This window comes from Triticum aestivum, chromosome 2A, assembly GCF_018294505.1.
Source record: "Triticum aestivum cultivar Chinese Spring chromosome 2A, IWGSC CS RefSeq v2.1, whole genome shotgun sequence".
Classification (NCBI taxonomy): domain Eukaryota; kingdom Viridiplantae; phylum Streptophyta; class Magnoliopsida; order Poales; family Poaceae; genus Triticum; species Triticum aestivum.
This window is the reverse complement of record NC_057797.1, coordinates 707,055,971-707,074,531: the sequence shown is the minus strand read 5'-3', so window position 1 is coordinate 707,074,531 and position 18,561 is coordinate 707,055,971. Positions and strand designations below refer to the sequence as shown.

Here is an 18,561-nt window from a genome sequence, read left to right as displayed (position 1 = left end):
TGGGCTGTAGGGGGTGCGCCTTGGCCTATATGGGCCAAGGGCACCAGCCCCAAGAGGCCCATCTGCCTAGGGTTCAAGAAGGGAAGAGTCCCAAAGGGGGAAGGCACCTCCGAGGTGCCTTGGGGAGGAGGGATTCCTCCCTTGGCCGCCGCCCCCTAGGCCCCCCTATATATAGTGGGGAGATGGAGGACTTATCACCCCACGCCTTTGGTGCCTCCCTCTCCCTCTCCAACACCTCCTTCTCCTCCATAGAGCTTAGCGAAGCCCTACCGGAGTACTGCAGCTCCATCACCACCACGCCGTCATGCTGCTGCTGGAGCCATCTTCCTCAACCTCTCCGTCACCCTTGCTGGATCAAGAAGGAGGAGACGTCACGCTGACCGTATGTGTGTTGAACGCGGAGGTGCCGTCCGTTCGGCGCTACGATCTATGGTGATTTGGATCACGTCGAGCACGACTTCCTCATCCCCATTCTTTGAACGCTTCCGCGCGTGATCTACAAAGGTATGTAGATGCAATCCAATCACTCGTTGCTAGATGAACTCCTAGATGGGTCTTGGTGAAACCGTAGGAAATTTTTTGTTTTCTGCAACGTTCCCCAACACTTACTGACTCCAGTCGCCAACCTGAAGTTGGGAGGAATCACAGCGGCCCTGATGGCTCTACTAAAGCACTCTGGCCCCGAAACATGTAGTCTGCTGCTGGTAGGTGCATCTCTGTCGTGACCTTCTCGGTGAGCCCTGTTCCTGTCGACCAAACCTTGGACGAGAATGGATCTCGCATCAAAGCCTGGCCCCCTGGGGTCGACTGGAATCCTTCACCCACCACTATGAGGGCGCCTGTCATCCTGTTGGCGAGGCACATACGACCCGCTCCTCGGGGGAGGCGTGGGCACTCGACGTCGACCATCACGATCGACTCGGTGATCATACTGCTCATGGTTCCCATACTGGTCACGCCGGTCTCCACGTCCCTCACGCCTCGGGGGCGATCTCGGGCTGTGAGCCGACTGGACTGTGTCTGCGGCAACGGATCTGCTATGAATCCTGTTCCGCGACTGAAAAACAACGGAATTCTGGTCTCCTGCTGCCCGGAGTAACGCTCTGATCTGCAGCAAGCCTCTACCAGTCTCCGACTGGAAAGGCTAAATCGACTCCGCTATACGGGCCCCAGCTGCTAAATTCTGAATCGGAGTTCGATATACCTGCGGGGGCGGGAAGAGCTGATGTCGATTGGATTCGGGAACCCGTTGTCGCGCATGCTCGTCGAGTGCTCGCTGGAGGTTCTCCAGTCGAGTGCGCTCGGCCAAGTTTGCCAGGCGCGCGTCTTCCAAGGCGCGAGCCTCGGGGGTTTCTCCAATGATAGGAGTGTGCAGTGCATCCACGTTCCGGCGGCGAAGTTCTTCTCTCTGCAGCGACGTGAGAGGCTCGGGAAGATACTCCTCATGGGGACGCGACGGGTTGCATCCACCCGCGCCTCCGTCGGTGCGGGGAAAACCGGGGGGACTGGGCGGTCCATCGACCATCAGAACCTCCGCCGCCGGATCGCTGCTGTCGCACTCGAATGCGGTCTCTGCGGAGCCAGTCGACAGGTCGAACAGGCCGTAGAGGGATTCGTCGGGCTCGATCGCCGCGACTTGCGAGGTGGCCGACTGACGTGCCACCGCGTGTCTCACCCACCGCTGAAGTCTCGACCGACCGGAGCGCTTGCGCCGGCGGGAAACGGGGAGGAAGGACAACACAGGAGTCGACCGGTAGGGGGTCGACGGTTGCCGCAGGAGAACGCCGCGGACGCACGCGATAAAGTGTGTTGCCCCGCGAATAGGGAGTGCATCCACGTCGAGCGGAGCCTCCTGGAGCCAAGCAGAGTCGTCGACGATGAATGTGAGCGCACCGAGACGGATCTCGCGGCCCTCCACCAAAACTCCGCCGAAAACCATGATGATTCGGGTCGGAAAAGGTCGCAACTCCTCCAACAAACGCTAAAACACCCGCCCCATGGTGGGCGTCAACTGTCGTGGTTCCAAGTCTGACAGTGGTGTACGGGGGGTAAGTATGGAGAGGCAAGATCTTAGCTATGGAGAAGTTGTAAGAACGCAAGGTTTACGAGTTCAGGCCCTTCTCGGAGGAAGTAATAGCCCTACGTCTCGAAGCCCGGAGGCGGTCGACTTGATTATGAGAGTATGAATTACAGGGGTGCGAACCCTTTACACTAAGGAAGGGGGTGGCTTATATAGAGTCCGCCAGACCCCTCCGGCCCTCAGTTATGCAGGGTTTTAAGTACATTAAGGTCGGGCGTTACTGGTAACGCCCCTAATAAAGTGCTATGATGACCATAAAAGCTACTTAATGACCGACCGTTAGCGTGCGGAGTGACTTTAGGTCTCCTGGCCGTTGGGTGGTTGGATCTTGGTCGAGTGGTTGCTTCTTGGTCGAGTGTCTTCGAGTCCGTCGAGTGAAACACCGCCAAGTCGATTGAAATGTGATTTCTTCTGGAGGTGTCCTTGGGTAGGTTAGTTTGGACAGGTCCATGGCCCTGCCCTAGGTACATAGCTTCATCATTGGGGTCGATTTACCCTCTTTTGCATTGTGTTTCGCAATTTTGGCTTTTATTGTCTACTTTTCTGAGGGAGATGGTTAAATAACTCAAAAGATAGAGGAGAGCACCAGGCCCAGATTTCCTCTCAATGCTCTAACACCCATACAGGATACAGACCGAACCGTCTCATGGCATTCTAAACCCAACTCATGGTCAAATAAGTTTATTTTCTTCGCGAGACCTTTTAGTTTTTTTATCATGTAGGACCCACCATCTGAGCTAACCTAACCTTTACTTAACATGGACAACAATCAATATCTCGTAGCGAAATATGTCTACCGGAGAACGCCACCTTCTTTGCCGGATCTTCCAATCTTTTTACAAAACTAGTTACAACCTCAAAGTCCTATTATAACTCCCAAGCTTGCTCCTTTGGACATCACCGTCAGAGCCAGCGTTCTTAGGTGTTTGAAAAGCATGGTAGCTCGAACAGTTCCTAGGACGAAGCAGTTTGAAACCTTTGCTCTTGTCCGGCCTTATGATATTCTAGTTAGTTTGAATGGCAAAGATTTCTCATTTTATCTCCTTCTATGAATGTAAAAAAGCAGTGAAGGTTTAAGATGACCAATGGTGTGGATATATTGGGACATGGCATCATCATATTCCTGTTTTCCATAAAGATGGTCACCATACCTCCATGGAACCTTAACAGTCATGTCAGGAAGCGGGTTTTTCTTTCGCAAAAATGTACTTCGAACTTGGAACGAGCCTGTGTACAAGCTCGTAATGAAGGGCACGATCTTGCTCACGAAGTTAATGAAATTATCCGAGCACCTTGCAAATGGAGTCCTGAACTATGGACTGGAACTTATTGGTGCATGGATTTCACGTTTCAGCAGCACTTTGGTTTGTTCTAAACAAATGGGATCCTTGGTGGGTCATAACTCTTTGACGAAAAGTTGAAACACCCGGACAATTAGAATTAAAACAATTGTCAACAATATGGGGTCAAAAAGCCAAAAAACAAGTGATTTAGCCCTTATAAAAATATAACGGGTTTTTGAACCTCTTTCACGCTCTGGAGGCCAACCCGCTTCAAATATGGAACAATGGTTCTGGCAATGCAACAAACCAAACAAAGTTCTCCTTAGGAGGATAGATGGGACGACTCAGGTGAGATCAATGACAGATCACGGCAATATTATTAAAATATTAGATTTTAGTTCAATTCGTCAGAGCACCGCCCTCTCAAGACCAAAGTTACAGGTTTGAGCCCCGTTAGTCTCGAACTAGGATTAAATTAATGGAGAAATTCATATTTGCTTTTTCCATGAAAAAGGGGCAAAATATGGATTATTTTAAATATTTCCACCTAAAACACTCATAAAGGGGATTTTAATTAAAATCCAAAACAAGATATTATTTTTTTCTCTTGTTCTCCCCAGCCCCTTTTCATCAACGGACTCCTAACATCTGATCCAACCTAGTAGTAAGCATAATCAAACAAAATATTCCTAAAAGTACGATGCCATTGTCGTTTTTAGGGCTTAAAGGAATTGGTCATCTTTGCTAACTAATAACTGAGTGAGAGAAGACAATCATGTTCTTAAAGTGGTCGGTTCCACAGATTCACAATCTTCCCCTATTGGTCGGCTGCCCGTGAAACACATAGGCTCGTATCACATTTATCGATCAGCCGTTAACTGACTGGTCGTAGATTCAAATCCTACTTGGGGAGATTTTTATTAATTCTTTAATGTAAGAGTTTTAATATAAGAATAAAGAAGTGAATTAAAAGGCTTGCTTTGACCCTTAGGAGTATTAAGGAGTAGGTAACACTTTCGCTATCCTTGTTTCTATTTCCATTACATTCTACCTCATCATATAACATCCTGTAGATAACACACGGCCCAAGGATGTAGAAAAACATAACATGAATGATTCGGCCAAATCACATCTTATAATATGAAGAAAGCTTTCCCTGTATCAATTCCCTTGCCGTTTTGCATACAAGTACCCTTTTGCTGAAGGTCGTTCAGGCTTTTTTCCTGGGAGTATGGCATCTCTTTGAAATAAGAGTCTTCGAATAAGGATGAATTCAAAGATTTATTAAGGACTTTTAAGGGACCTCACTCGAGGAAAGAAGAATAAAGTAAGTAGATCTGACTCCTCGAATGATGCCTCTATCCGATGCAAGAAAAAATTGTTTTATTTTAAATTTAAGCAACTAGTGTTTTTTTAGGGTGTTGTGGTGCTAGGTGAAGTTTGAGTGTCGCATCCTATATGGTTAAAGTTCAGTATTCAAAAGCATCACTAGCTTACACTCTGACCCGAGTAGCATGGGCACCTGGAATCCCGTGTGAATCAGCTCCTCAACCCTAGCCCATAGAGTGGGTATGGAGAAGCCCAGACGCGCTCGGACACGTCTACCACATCAGACCGGCCCACACTAGACCAACCGACCCCACATATAACCCTCACTTCGGGTGAAAGTCAACAAACTCCACTTCACTCTCTCCCAGTCTTCTCACCTCCAAGTCCCCTCTGCTTTCAATATTTTGCAAGCAACGGCAACAACGCCACGTATGATGGTGGATCCAATAGTGACGACGACTCAGAGTCGCTACTGCGCGACGCGGAGCCGGATGACATGGAGGAGATCGCCCTTCACATCGTGTTGCTCCGATCGCGGCTGGACCAAGTAGGTAGCGCTAGCTCGGGTTCTGCCCGTCCCCGTCGTACTGCCCTTCCCGTCCTTCACGCAGCTCCGGGCGCTTTGTACCCCTCTAGGTAGGCCGCCATGCGCCCCTCTCCACCCGCTCTACCAGCTCCGGAGGGCGTCCTCGGCAACTGTTGGGTCCTCGTACCCTCGCTGGCGCGTACGAGGACGCCAGAATCCGAAGTGCACTCCGCACGGCGCGAGCGGCAACGAGTAAGGAAGAGGGCAGTGGCGGGGGAGGCGTTGGTAATACGTCGAGCAATTGTGCACCCCCGTGGATCCAGAGGACCAGATCATCGCGACGGTCCTCTGGCGCTCCCTCACGACGGCGGAGACGGACACACGATGGCTCCACTGCAAAAACTGCCAAAGTGCTCTGGCTCGCCATCAAGCAGTCGGAGCGTGAAGCTATGGCGAAGGCGGTGGCCAAGGCGAAGGGGTAGGACCAGCTACATCTCCTCCTTTGACTACTCGGAGCTCATGATTGCTCCAGCTCCGCTGAGGCCTACACTGAGGGGTACAACCGCACTGGCGACCGCGGGGCAAAGGGGCCGGTGAGGAAATGATGATTTCGTCTGCCCTTCTCCGCCTGTCCATTCATTCTAGTTTTTTTAATTTTTAGTTAGCATTGTTTGGCGATGAACTTTGATCTTTTGGTTGTCTGATGACTATTTGTTTGCTAGTATATGAATTATGTTCATTTATTGCATAGATTAATTCGGATATGAGGAAGACGGTTATAAAGACGGTAAAATTTGGAATGGCCAGTCACGATCCACGGACATGTCCACAGAAGTTTATGGCACTGAATTAGCTACTCGCCGTTGTAGATGTGTTGACAACACATGTCGGAGGGAGAAGCAAGAGCCGATGTGAAGCGGTTCTTGGCCTTTTCGACCCATCAAGAAAGACAAATCACCGTGAAAATCTTTTAACGGTGTAGCTTAGGCATGACAATATCGTTCTCATCCTTAAATATTTTATGATGAATTATTGCACCGAAATTAGGTAAGTTTGACATATATTTTCAAAAGAAAAAAAATATCACTATGGTATAAATTTTGCGGAAATTTTCTTGAGATATAGTAATATTGTAAGGTTCACCCATATGTGGGAAGCTCAAGGCAGAGGCACCAAACAGGCCAATTTATTCACACATAATCACAAAATCTCAAAAGATTCAGATTTAGCAAAAAAAAAATCTTATGGATAAAATCCCAGGTAAAATCATATTGGCATGTCACTAGAAACAATAGAGACGCTATAAATCCGAAAAGCATAACAAAATTTAGGAGCACAATAATGTGTAGGTCGATTGCCATGATGTTTTTACAGTGACAGTGCTTTGAACAGTGTCCCTAGCATTACCAAAACCAAACAGGATCCAATCATTAAGGGAAACAAAACAAGAGAGGAGGCGCAGAAGAGCGACCCAAATACAGTAGAAGTTAAAACAAAACCTGCATCATGTTTGATTGCTTTCTTGAGATCCTTGGCCATTTCGTTTCGAATCAAATCAAATTCATCGGCACAGCATAGACAGACCGAGAACAAGTACAGATTTCCTCCCATCCGGGTAGCTTAATTAGCATGCCATGGACACATATGGGAAGCTACGGTCACCTACGACCTGATGCGGCGCCAGAGGTGCATCTGCTACCTCGACCGGTCCATGCTAGAGCACCGGCCGGAGAGGCGGAGACATCAGACGCCTCCCAAGAGAAAGAGATATGGATGGTTCTTCAGAATACTACATATGTTGTATTCTTCAGAATTCAGATCTTCTTGATCCAAACAAAACTTTCAGCGGCCAGCCGGTTAGCTTGCGACCGACACCTTCCTGGACTGCCGCTGCCCACGGTGGGACTCCGTCTCCGCCGAGAACCGCTGCTGCCTCCGCGCGGCCTGCTTGGCGCAGACGGCGTCGAGGTGCATCTGCTCGTGGCGGCACTCCTCGCTGCAGTAGGGCGTGTCCCCTCTGTACATGAAGACGTCGCTGTCGCGCGCCAGCGGCTTGGCGCAGAGCGCGCACGCGTCCATCGCCGGCATGCCGGGCTCGCCGAGCAGCTCGTCGTCGAAGAAGAAGGAGCAGGCCAGTGATGGCGCCATGGTATATTGGTATGTGTGTGTAGGTGGCTTTCGAGCAAAATGCTGAGCAGAGATCTTGGTGGTGAGCTTGGTTGCTGCGAGGAGAGCGAGCGAGTTGTGTGAAGAAAGGAGTGGAGATCTCAGGTATATATGGTGCGCGGTCGGGCTCTACCGAGAGGAAAACGACGGCGATCGTGCTATGTCCGCGCGAGGTCGACCAGGTCCTGAATAATGTAAGTTGTGATATTTTGTGAAGGCCTGAAATGTAGCCGTATTTGAAAACTCTCAAAAATACTTGAAATATATTCCGGCTGTACTCGTGTGAGTATAAGATTAGGCAGCTTTGCTTAAAACAGCGCTAATGCTTAGTGCTGATAATTAGCGCGCCAGGCTTTTTGCCAACATACGAGACAGATGCCCCACATGGTTAGCCCACGCCAATAATAGACACAACTGCCTGATAATTAGTGCTGATATTTTTCTCAGACACCAGAAATTAAAAAATCTTGAGCTGTGGCGCATCCGTGAACCGTGGACTCGCGCGCGCACTTGCAGATCTTGTTTGCGCGTGCAGCCTTTAAAACTTTTTTTTAAAAATGAGGCAAAATGTTTGCCATTTCATTAATTAAGAGAAAGTTGCAACAAGGTCCGAGGACCACAGCCAAACAAAGGCGAAGATAAAGCAACTACTCGCGATTTAAAATTACACCCAGCCCTTTGGCACCTGCCAGCGTCCACAGTGTCGCCTTATTCATGATTTTTTCCACAATAATTGTCGTGGGCGCGGAGACGTTCTGAAAGACCCTAGCGTTCCTCTCCTTTCAAAGTTCCCAAGAGATAAGCATGAGTAGGGAGGCCATCCCTTTCCCATTTGGCGAGCGCGCGAGCGCAATCTCGGTCCACCAAAGTCTGACACTTCGCATAGCCGACCAGTCCGCCGTGACAATATTGCTCGGCCCGATCTTCGCCTTTACCGCATTCCAAACCGCAACCGAAAATCGGCATTGGAAAAGGAGGTGCGCTGCAGACTCCTGAACTTGGCTGCAAAGAGGACACAAGCCGCAGTTCGGCCACCCTCTTCGTTGTAGCCTGTCTGCCGTCCATACTCTGTTGTGAATGATTAACCAAGCGAAGAGCTTGCATTTCGGAGTTGCCCAGACTTTCCAAACGGTCTTTAGGAGTGGTGTTGAGGTGCGTCCCTCGAACTGTAGCGAATAGGCTGAAGAAGTGGAGTAAGTTCCGCTTTCCGTAAGCTTCCATGTGATCGTATCTTGCGTGTCATGATCCAGGATTATCCCATCCAACTTCTCCCAAAGGGTGACAAATGCATGTATATGTCCTACGGTAATGCCATTTGTCATGTCAATTTGTGATATCCACAAATCATCAGTGAGTGCCTTCCTCACAGAGGAACCTTCCTTTTTTGAGATATCAAAAAATTTCGGGGCAATGTCCATCGGCCTTAGGCCATCAAGCCAGGGAGATGTCCAGAAGCAAGCCTTGGCCCCATTGCCAACCACGACCTTCGTAGCAGCCGCGAAAAGGTCCCCGTCGGCCTCGGTGCAAGGAATGCCCAGTCCAAACCACGACTTTGGCGGGTCCGCCCACGCGTTCCAAAGCCACCTCAAGCGGAGAGCATCGGCGAATTTGTCCAAATTTAGAATGCCCAGGCCGCCTATAGCTTTGGGGCTACAGACTCGCTCCCAATTGATTTTACACTTGGCCCCGGTGACTTTGTTGCAACCTACCCAGAGAAATGCACGTCGCAAGGCATCAATACGCTTCATCACCTCGGTTGGCAAGACCAGCGAAGTAATGTTGTAGATAGCAATGGCAGTGAGAACCGCTTTGACCAGCACAACCCTCCCAGGGGCGGCCATGAGGTGGCCAATCCAAGGGGTAAGCCTGCGCGCAACTTTGTCTTCCAGAGGCAAGAAGTGTACAGCCTTGAGCCTCTTGACCGAGAGTGGCAGCCCCAAGTACGTCATGGGGAAGGTCGTGAGTTTGGCGGGGGAAAGTTGCAGGATGTCAGGAAGATCAAGGCCGGCACACCGAATTGGGGCGACGAGGCTTTTGGTGCAGCTGGTGACCAGGCCCGTGACCTCACCAAAGGCGTCTAAGATGGAGGCAAAACAGGAGACATCCTCCTTGTTGGGCTTCACAAAAATAAGAGATTATTTTTAAAAACTTGAGGCTGAAGGATGCAGCTAGAGAAAAATAAGAGATTATTGAGCTGTTTTTTTTTTTTTTTTTTTGCGGTTGGGCTTGCAGCTGCTGTTGCCGTTGAGCGTTGAAGGGATCAACCCAAAGATTCCATTGGCACTCACCTCGCAGTCCATCGGTCTTTCTTGCCGGCGAGGCAGGCAGGCCTCGTACTGGGGCGCAGCTTTTCTCGAGATCTGCGTGCAACTTGTTTTTACGGCTTCCGCGAGCAGTGACACTGATGCATAGGACGCAATCATTGGAGTACGCGAACGTCGGGGAAGGTCGACATCTTCGCTGGGACAAGAGTGAAACTTGGGAGTAGTTATCTGACTACGTAATAATGGCACGCACGGCGATCTCCCTCTTAGAAGTACTCGCGGTCGACTTCAGGAACAAAAAGGTGGCCGTGCACGATAGTTGTTGCTGCATACTCGCCAAGTCACGGGCTGCAAAGCGGTAACAGGGCACATCGTTGGTTGTATGCCGACACTCACCAACCAACGCGTCAAGGCATAATGAATCATCACTTGATGCGTCTGACTCAGCGATGAGTCGTGAGAGGGACGTACAGAAAAAGTGAAACAGACAGATTACAGATATGTGTGTTCAGCCAATCTGTCATCATGCACTATTTACTCAACATCGCTTTAGTAAATTATTTTTGGTGAGAATCACTTGCTCTTGGACAAAACACATGAAAATTTTGATACACAAGAGAACCTTAATTTTTCAAATATGTACCGATCTTGGATTGGACCAAAATTAATTAGATTCATATACATAGATTTGACCGTAAACACACCGCTTCTGGTTAATTTCCAATGAAAGAAATCAGGTTGGTCAGATAGTTGAATCTTCATCAACCTATGCACCAAGTGTAGCTAGGAGTTTCAGCGCTCCCCAACTAAAGATCTCCTAAACTGTATATTTAAGGGTACCTCATGTAGTACAGTAGCCACGTAATCCTTCTTACGTTGTACAATACTATTATATAAGATGGGGTACTGTAGGGCTAGAGGCGTCTCCCTTAACCACGTATCCTCCCAAAATCTTGCTGTCATCCCATTGCCTACAAAGAATTTGGCCCTATGAAAGAACATATCTTTCGTTCTCATAAGTCCCTTCCAGGATGGCGAATCGTTAGGTCTTGCGGTAACTTGGGCCAGATATTTAGATTGTAAATATTTGCTTGGTAATATCGGTGCCCACATACCATCAGTCTTTACTGATAACCTATATAGCCAATTACTCATTAGGCATTTATTTTTAATCTCTAGGTTCTCAATTTCGAGATCCCCCTGGTCCTCGGGTCAGCAAATGATATCCCATATTGCCAGTCGACATTTTGTCTTAACATCATCTGACTGCCAAAAAAATCGAGATCGATAAAAATCAAGTCTATTCCGTACCCCTTAAGGTACTTCAAAGAATGATAACGGGAACATCAACATACTAGTTAGAACTGAATTAATGAGCACCAAATGACCTCCATAAGACATTAGCTTGCCCTTCCGGCAGCTTAGTTTTTTTTCAAATCAATCTTCGATGCATTTTCACTCTTTATTAGTAAGTTTACGATAATGAATCGGATGCCTGATATGTCTCCAACGTATCTATAATTTTTGATTGTTCTGTGCTGTTATATTGTCATTATTGAATGTTTTATAATTATTTTATAGTTATTTTATACCATTTTTTGGCACTAACCTATTGACATAGTGCCAAGTGTCAGTTGCTGTTTTTTGCATGTATTTTTACATTGAACGTAATCAATATCAAACGAAGTCCAAACGCAATGAAACTTTTTGTGTGTCTTTTTTACCAGAAGATATCCAATGGTCCGGAGAAGCGTCTGGGGGTGCTATGATGGGAGCACAATCCACCAGGGCACCTGGAGGCCCAGGCGCGACCTGGTGGGTTGTGCCCACCTCGAGTGCCCCCCGGACCGCCTCTTTGCTCTATAAATACCTCAATATTCCAGAAACCCTAGGGGAGTCGACGAAAATCAATTCCAGCCGCCGCAGAGTCCAGAACCACCAGATCCAATCTAGATACCATCACAGAGGGGTTCACCACTTTCATTGGTGCCTCTCCGATGATGCGTGAGTAGTTCTTTGTAGACCTTCGGGTCCGTAGTTATTTGTATGCATGTGTTGTTTACGTATTTATTTTATTTGACGTTCGATTTATAAATACCTTACTGCAATTTATTTTATTTGACATTCGATCTATAAATATTTACAACTCTCTCATGTTTGTTTGTCAATTTGTGGCACCACTACCCGAAAGGGATTGATAACTCCTTTAATACGCCGGGTTGCGAGTATTTGTTATTTGTGTGCAGGTGCTGTTTACGTAGTATTGCTTGGTTCTCCTACTGGTTCGATAACCTTGATCTCATCACTGAGTGAAAAAACTACCGTCGTTGTGCTGCATCATCCCTTTCTCTTTGGGGAAATACCGACGTAGTTCTAGCAGACACCAATGCCCAGGTAACTGAAAGGCAGAGATCCCAATTCACATCCAAACAATTGTCGATATGCATCTTGTTCCTCTTTGGCCCTCCCAAAGAAAAACAATTCGCTCTTGTGAAAATTTATTTTTAGTGCCGACAATTGTTCAAAAAGACACAACACCAGTTTCTGCAGCACTAGAATGTAAACAACAAACATTAACGGAAGATGCAAAGGACCACACCTGTAAAAAAAATAAAAGTTACACATGGTCGATGGTCTTCTTAGACGAGAAAATAAAAGAGCAATGACGATCCACATCGAGCAACAGTTGACCCAACGTTGTAATGGTGCTGATGGAACTACCTGTGTGATGTGTTGTTTTAACTCTAGGTTCAAGGACGATTTGTGCATCACACAACCCTGTTGGCGTGTATAATTGAGCATAGGTTCAGGGACGATTTGTTGAAATGGGTTTCTTAGCTCTCACCTTAAATGGTAAGTGTGCTCAAAGGGGAAGCTCCCTCCTTGAACTTTACGTTGTTAGGTAGAAGTGAGTCCTCAAACCCGGGTGAGTCCTCGAACCGGTAAAAAAAGTTATACATAGCCGATGGTATGCTTAGACAAGAAAAGAAAAGAACAATGATGATCCGCATCGAGCAACTGTTGACCCAATGGTTGGAATGATGCTGACGGAACTACATGTGTGATGTGTGTCTCGGGCTCTAGGTTCAGGGACGATTTGTGCATCACACAACGTTGCTGGCGCGTGTAATTAAGCCTAGGTCCAGGGACGATTTGTTGTAATGGGTATCTTACCTCCCACCTTAAATGGTAAATGTGGTCAAAGGGGGAAGCTCCCTCCTTGAACTTTACGTTGTTAGATAGAAGCGAGTCCTAGAACCCGGGTGGGTAGGTTCACAACAATGTGTGCCTGCCATTGCACCACATGAGAGTTCTCTTCATCAGAGGTTGTATATTATGGTTAGTTGTACCGTAGGTTCTCCGCCTAGGCTTAATTGTACAACTTACCTCTAAATGGTAAGTTGTACTGTAATCTTCGCTCCTTTTCATTTCTCCTCATTAGAGGTTGTATACTATGTACCGTTCCATGTATATTAAATAAAGTTGCAAGGTCGTGGATTTGTTCTCCCTAGAACTCATAGTAAAAATAATGCTGACACAACAAATATGATGTAAGTGCATGCAATGCAAACCGAAATCATGCAAACACCAAGCAGGCAGTCCAAACACCAAGAGTCGTCTTTGAAGAAAATAGCATATGTCAACATGTCCACAATTCACAGATGAAATGTCGAGAGAATGGACCACAAAAATCTCTAATTGGGAAAGCTTGGGCGACCTCATGCCTACGTCATAACTGTACGCCAGTGGTAAATCTGAACATGGCAACCTAAGTGTGCCATATTGGATGTTCATTGTTTTTTAAGCATCGAAAACTTTGCTCATGTGGCCAGTGTGTAACCCCAAACTTTGCCTTCCTTCTCCACTGAGTCGATATTACAACGAAACCAATGTATGGTTAAGTTGATTTGGCGATGACAGGCTTCGTCATTTCCTTTGACTTATTCTGCCTCAAAGTGCACTAATTCAACTGCAAGTAGATCAAGGTTAGACTTCACCGGCTCAAATCTATTTTTTAGGAACCTCGTTAGTGGGCAACCATTTTTGTAATTTCCATTGGAGAAAGGCAATTGGTCTAGTTTATGAGAAAAAAAATCAAATCTAAAAACTTAACAAAATTTGGTTAATTTTTGTAAACTTGAGCTAAAACCACCCAGACATCCACACTGTTGGGTGGAGAAGAGGGGCACCAACAACAAAGGTCGGAGGGAGAAGCAAGAGCCTATGTGAAGCAGTTCTAGGCATTGTCAACCCATAAAGAATGACAAATCATTGTGAAAATGTTTGACGTGTAGCCTAGGAATGACAAGATCATTCTCATTCTGAAAATCGATATTGTGATGAATTATTGCACCCAAATTGGGTAAGCTTGACATATATTTCAAAAGAAAAGAAAATTATCACAATGGTATAAATTTTTGGGAAATATCCTCAAGATATAGTAAAACTTAAGGTTCACCATGTGGGAAGCTGAAGGCAGAGACTCCAAAGGCCAATTCACTTGCACATAATTACTCCCTCCGTTCATAAATATAAGAGGTTTTGAATATTTTACTCTATAAACGAGTGAGGCGTTTTGGCTCTCAGGATCATCTGCACCTGCGCTCAATAAAAAAAATATTAAAAAAATTCAAAAAATTTCAATTTTGTTTTGGCATGGTAGATAATTTGATGCGTGATGTCTGGTCCAAATTTCAAATCATTTGGACATCTGAGTAGCTCTCGGCAAAAAAGACAAATTTAGAGTCTGTAAAATAGTGTACTGTTCATATATTGTTCTGACTCAATTTGTTTTTTTTTGCCGGGAGCTACTCAAATGTCCAAATGCTGTGAAATTTGGAGCGCACCTCACGCACCAAATTATCTACCTTGCACAAAAAAATTGATTTTTTTTGGAAAATTTTTATGAAGTGTTTCTTGAGCGGGTGCAGATGAGCCCGAGCTCGGAATTGGATATTCGTACATATATAGACCGAACTGAGTGAACAAACAAATTAAAGCGTGCTGTATATATTCGATTCAAACAAAATTAGAACAACTTATATTTGTGAACAAAGGGAGTAGAAAATCTCAAAAGATTGTGATTTAGCAAAGTATCGTAAAATCATACGGATAAAATGTCGCCTCAAATCGTATTGGCATATCAGTAGAAACATTAGAGATGCTATAAATCTGAAAAGCATAACAAAATTTAGGGGCAAGATAATTTATAGGTGAGTAAGTCATCTTAAGTTGTGCATCGTGACCAAGGAGGAGGGGAAAACGAGAGATTTTAATGTTTATTTGCTAATTAATAACATTGCATGCAATGAACTAACCACTGCATGTCGTGTTTGGTAATCTCAAGCCATTAAAAGCATACACACCCCTCATCTCTTATTGGTTGATGTGTCAAGAAACAAAAAACAATGTAGAAGTCAATGCACCATGTCTAAGTATTTTGGGACTATTTGATTTTCGTAATATGACTTACACATCTAGACGGAAGGAGTATTTAGAATGACACTGCTGTTGCATCTGGATGTGGTACCTAAAACCAAACAGATCCAATCATTAAAGGCAAACTAAACAAGCGAGGGAGTAGAAGTCAAAACAAAAATGTTAATCGTGTTTGATTGCTCTCATCAGATCCATGGCGATTACTTTTCTGTTTTCGACCGAGAACAAAGTATACAATTTCCTCCCATCTGGGCAGCCTAATTAGCTTGCCATGGACACATGCTTCATGCCGCCTGATGCTGCTGCGCTACCTTGCCTCCGATAGGCGGCGCCAAGTCGCCTCTGGTGCCTCCACCGGACCAGGCTACAGCACCGGCCGAGAGACGGAGACGACGACGATTCTTCCGAATACAGACGCTGTATTCTTTTTTGAAGGAACAGGTGTTGTATTCTTCTGAATTTAGGCCTCCTTTGGTTCATAGGATTGAAAAATCATAGGAATAGAAAAGTCATAGGAAACGAGATGACATGCATCTCAAATCTTATGCATAGAAATAGAAAAGGAGATGTCCTTTGATTCACACCATAGGATTTTTTTCATTGAGTCTAGGCTAATTTTTATTTTCCTATGAAATGTGAAGGATAGAAAGAATTCCTTCGTAGGAATAGGATTTCATTCCTACAAACCAAAGAGCTCTGAAGGAATTTTTCCTATAAAAATCCTATTATATGAAAATCCTATAAAATTCCTCCAAACCAAAGAAGGCCTTAGATCTTGTCGATCCAAGCAAAACTTTCAACGGCCAGCCGGTTAGCTTGCGACGGACACCTTCCTGGACTGCCGCTGCCCACGGTGGGACTCCGTCTCCGCCGAGAACCGCTGCTGCCTCCGCGCGGCCTGCTTGGCGCAGACGGTGTCGAGGTGCATCTGCTCGTGGCGGCACTCCTCGCTGCAGTAGGGCGTGTCCCCTCTGTACATGAAGACGTCGTGGTCGCGCGACAGCGGCTTGGTGCAGAGCGCGCACGCGTCCATCGGCGGCATGCCGGGCTCGCCGAGCAGCTCGTCGTCGAAGAAGAAGGAGCAGGCCACTGATGGCACCATGGTATATTGGTATGTGTGTGTGTGTGTAGGTGGCTTTCGAGCAAAATGCTGAGCAGAGATTTTGGTGGTGAGCTTGGTTGCTGCTTTTGGTGCTGCGAGGAGAGCGAGCGAGTTGTGTGAAGAAAGGAGTGGAGGTCTCAGGAAACCGACGGCGATCGTGCTATGTCCGGGCGAGGTTGACCAGGTCCTGAATAATGTAAGTTGTGATATTTGTTGAAGGCCAGAAATGTAGCCGTATTTGAAAACTCTCAAAAATACTTGAAATATATTCCGGCTGTACTTGTGTGAGTATAAGATTAGGCAGAGCTTTGCTTAAAATAGCGCTAATGCTTAGTGCTGATTGTTAGCGCGCCAGGCCTTTTGCCAACATACGAGACAGGTACCCCACATGGTTAGCCTACGTGATATTTTTCTCAGACACAAGATGAAGAAAAGAAAATACAGAGCAGCAATTAAGTGCCGTACGGGAGGGCAATCTTGATCTTGTTTGCGCGTGCAGCCATTTGCAGCCTTTAAAACTTCAAGCTCAAGGATGCAGCTAGATAAAAAAAAATACGAGATTATTCAGCTGTTTAACTAGCCAAGTAGGTTGCCAGCCAGGTTTGTTTAGCTAGCTCGGGGATCATACCAGGCTTGCAGCTGGTGTTGCCGTTGAGCGTTGAAGGGATCAACTCAAAGATTCCATTGGCACTCACCTCGTAGTACACCGGTCTTTCTTGGCGTCGAGGCAGGCAGGTCTCCTCCTGGGGCACACCTTTTACCGAGTATAACACTGACGCATCGGACGTAATCATCGGGGTGTGCAAACATCGGGAGGAGGTCGACATCTACCTTCAGCTGGGGAGTGAAACTTGAGAGTATCTCTTGGAAGCACTCGCGGGCGACTGCCGACCACAACAAACCTTGGCTACAGAGTGTGGAGTATTGGCCTTGCTTCCAACAACCAAAAAGAGGCCGTACTCGCCGAGTCACGGGCTACAAAGCGGTGACGGCGCACATCATTGGTCGTATCTCGTATGTCGACACTCCACACCAACCAACGCGGCAAAGCCATGATGAATCATCTCCTCATTCGTCTGACTCAGCCATGAGTCGTGTGAGAGACGTACAGAAAAAAAGCGAAACAAACAGATTACGGATGTGTGCTCTGCCAATGACGTGGGAATGTGTGATATTTTTCTCGGATCTAGCGTTTTGCTTACTCACTTCACAAACACTAAATCTTGCTTCGTTTTCTTCTCTTCGATAATTGCTTAGCATCGTACTTAAATTTGGCAAAGTACTTAAGTCGTTGAATTGTTTTTGAGACAGGTAACAACCCACTCCAAGCGGTTGGCCACGTATAGTTGATGCGAACCGTTACTAATCTCTGTAGATGAAACTAGGAGATTACATTGCTCAAAACCAAGGGTAACGGATTGCCATTATTTGTGTCAAAAATCATAAAAGATCACCACTTATGCGGCAAGTGAGTAAACAAATCACACTAATTCCGAACCGAGCCGCGTCTAAAACAGGGGGACTGAATAATATGGCCAACACGTCAGGGTGATATGGTAGGTACACACGGACTGTGCGCTGAGGTGGACGGGAGCCCACCTCTCAGCTCCTTTCTCACCCATCGTCGCGCCGCGGCTCGCCTGACCCCCCGCAATCCCATCTTCCAGTGCCATAATCCCGTGCCGCCGGAAAGTCCGCCTTGCAGCGCCATCGCCCTGTGCCCGCTGGCAAACCCACCTTGCAACGCCGCCGCCACTTGCTCCTAGTCGGGCCGCCCGATGCTATGGAGCCCCCGCTCGTCCAGCCCATCGTCGTGTCGACCTGCGGCAGCAATGCCGTCGCCTCCAGCCGCCGTGACCATCGAGCCTCCAACCAGCCTTCCCTACATCCTTCGGGAGCATGGGCACATCCATAGTTGCAAGCTTGGGAAGGGCGGATAGGGCAGCATAGGAACCGTCGTGGCTGCCGCTCGGCCAACAGGGGAAGCGGCAGGAGCTTGGCCGAGCGTGTGCTCCACCGCACGGGCGGCGGACATTGAAGGTCGACGGAGGAGGCACGACATAAGTGACTATCATGACTGTGGAAAAAGAAGAAAAAACATGAAAAGAGATGAGGGGATAACTAGTGGGGCCATCTTCCACCTTAGCATATTGTCCATGTAGGCATTCCAGACCAGCCTGACATGTGGGGCTAACAGGTCAGTTCTGCTGTTAGACGCAACTCAGTTCCGAATTAGTGTGATTTGTTACTCACTTGCCACGGAAGTGGTGGTTTATTGAGATTTTTGACAAAAACAGTGGCAACCATTAGCCTAGCCACAAATACGGTGGTTTGAGCAATTTACTCAAACCAAGAAGGATAGAGTGAGAGTG

At 46.9% G+C, this 18,561-nt stretch overlaps 2 protein-coding genes across 2 annotated transcripts; both read right to left on the bottom strand.

Moving 5' to 3' along the window:
* Positions 1–6,699: 6,699 nt before the first annotated feature.
* Positions 6,700–7,477, bottom strand: LOC123186069 (FCS-Like Zinc finger 2). The gene has a single exon (XM_044597861.1). It carries the CDS (start codon positions 7,364–7,366, stop codon positions 7,076–7,078), a length of 291 nt encoding a protein of 96 aa, XP_044453796.1. The 5' UTR covers positions 7,367–7,477; the 3' UTR covers positions 6,700–7,075.
* Positions 7,478–15,566: 8,089 nt separating this feature from the next.
* Positions 15,567–17,062, bottom strand: LOC123186068 (FCS-Like Zinc finger 2-like). The gene has a single exon (XM_044597860.1). The coding sequence runs from the start codon at positions 16,187–16,189 to the stop codon at positions 15,899–15,901; it is 291 nt and encodes a 96-aa protein (XP_044453795.1). The 5' UTR covers positions 16,190–17,062; the 3' UTR covers positions 15,567–15,898.
* Between the last annotated feature and the right edge of the window lie 1,499 nt (positions 17,063–18,561).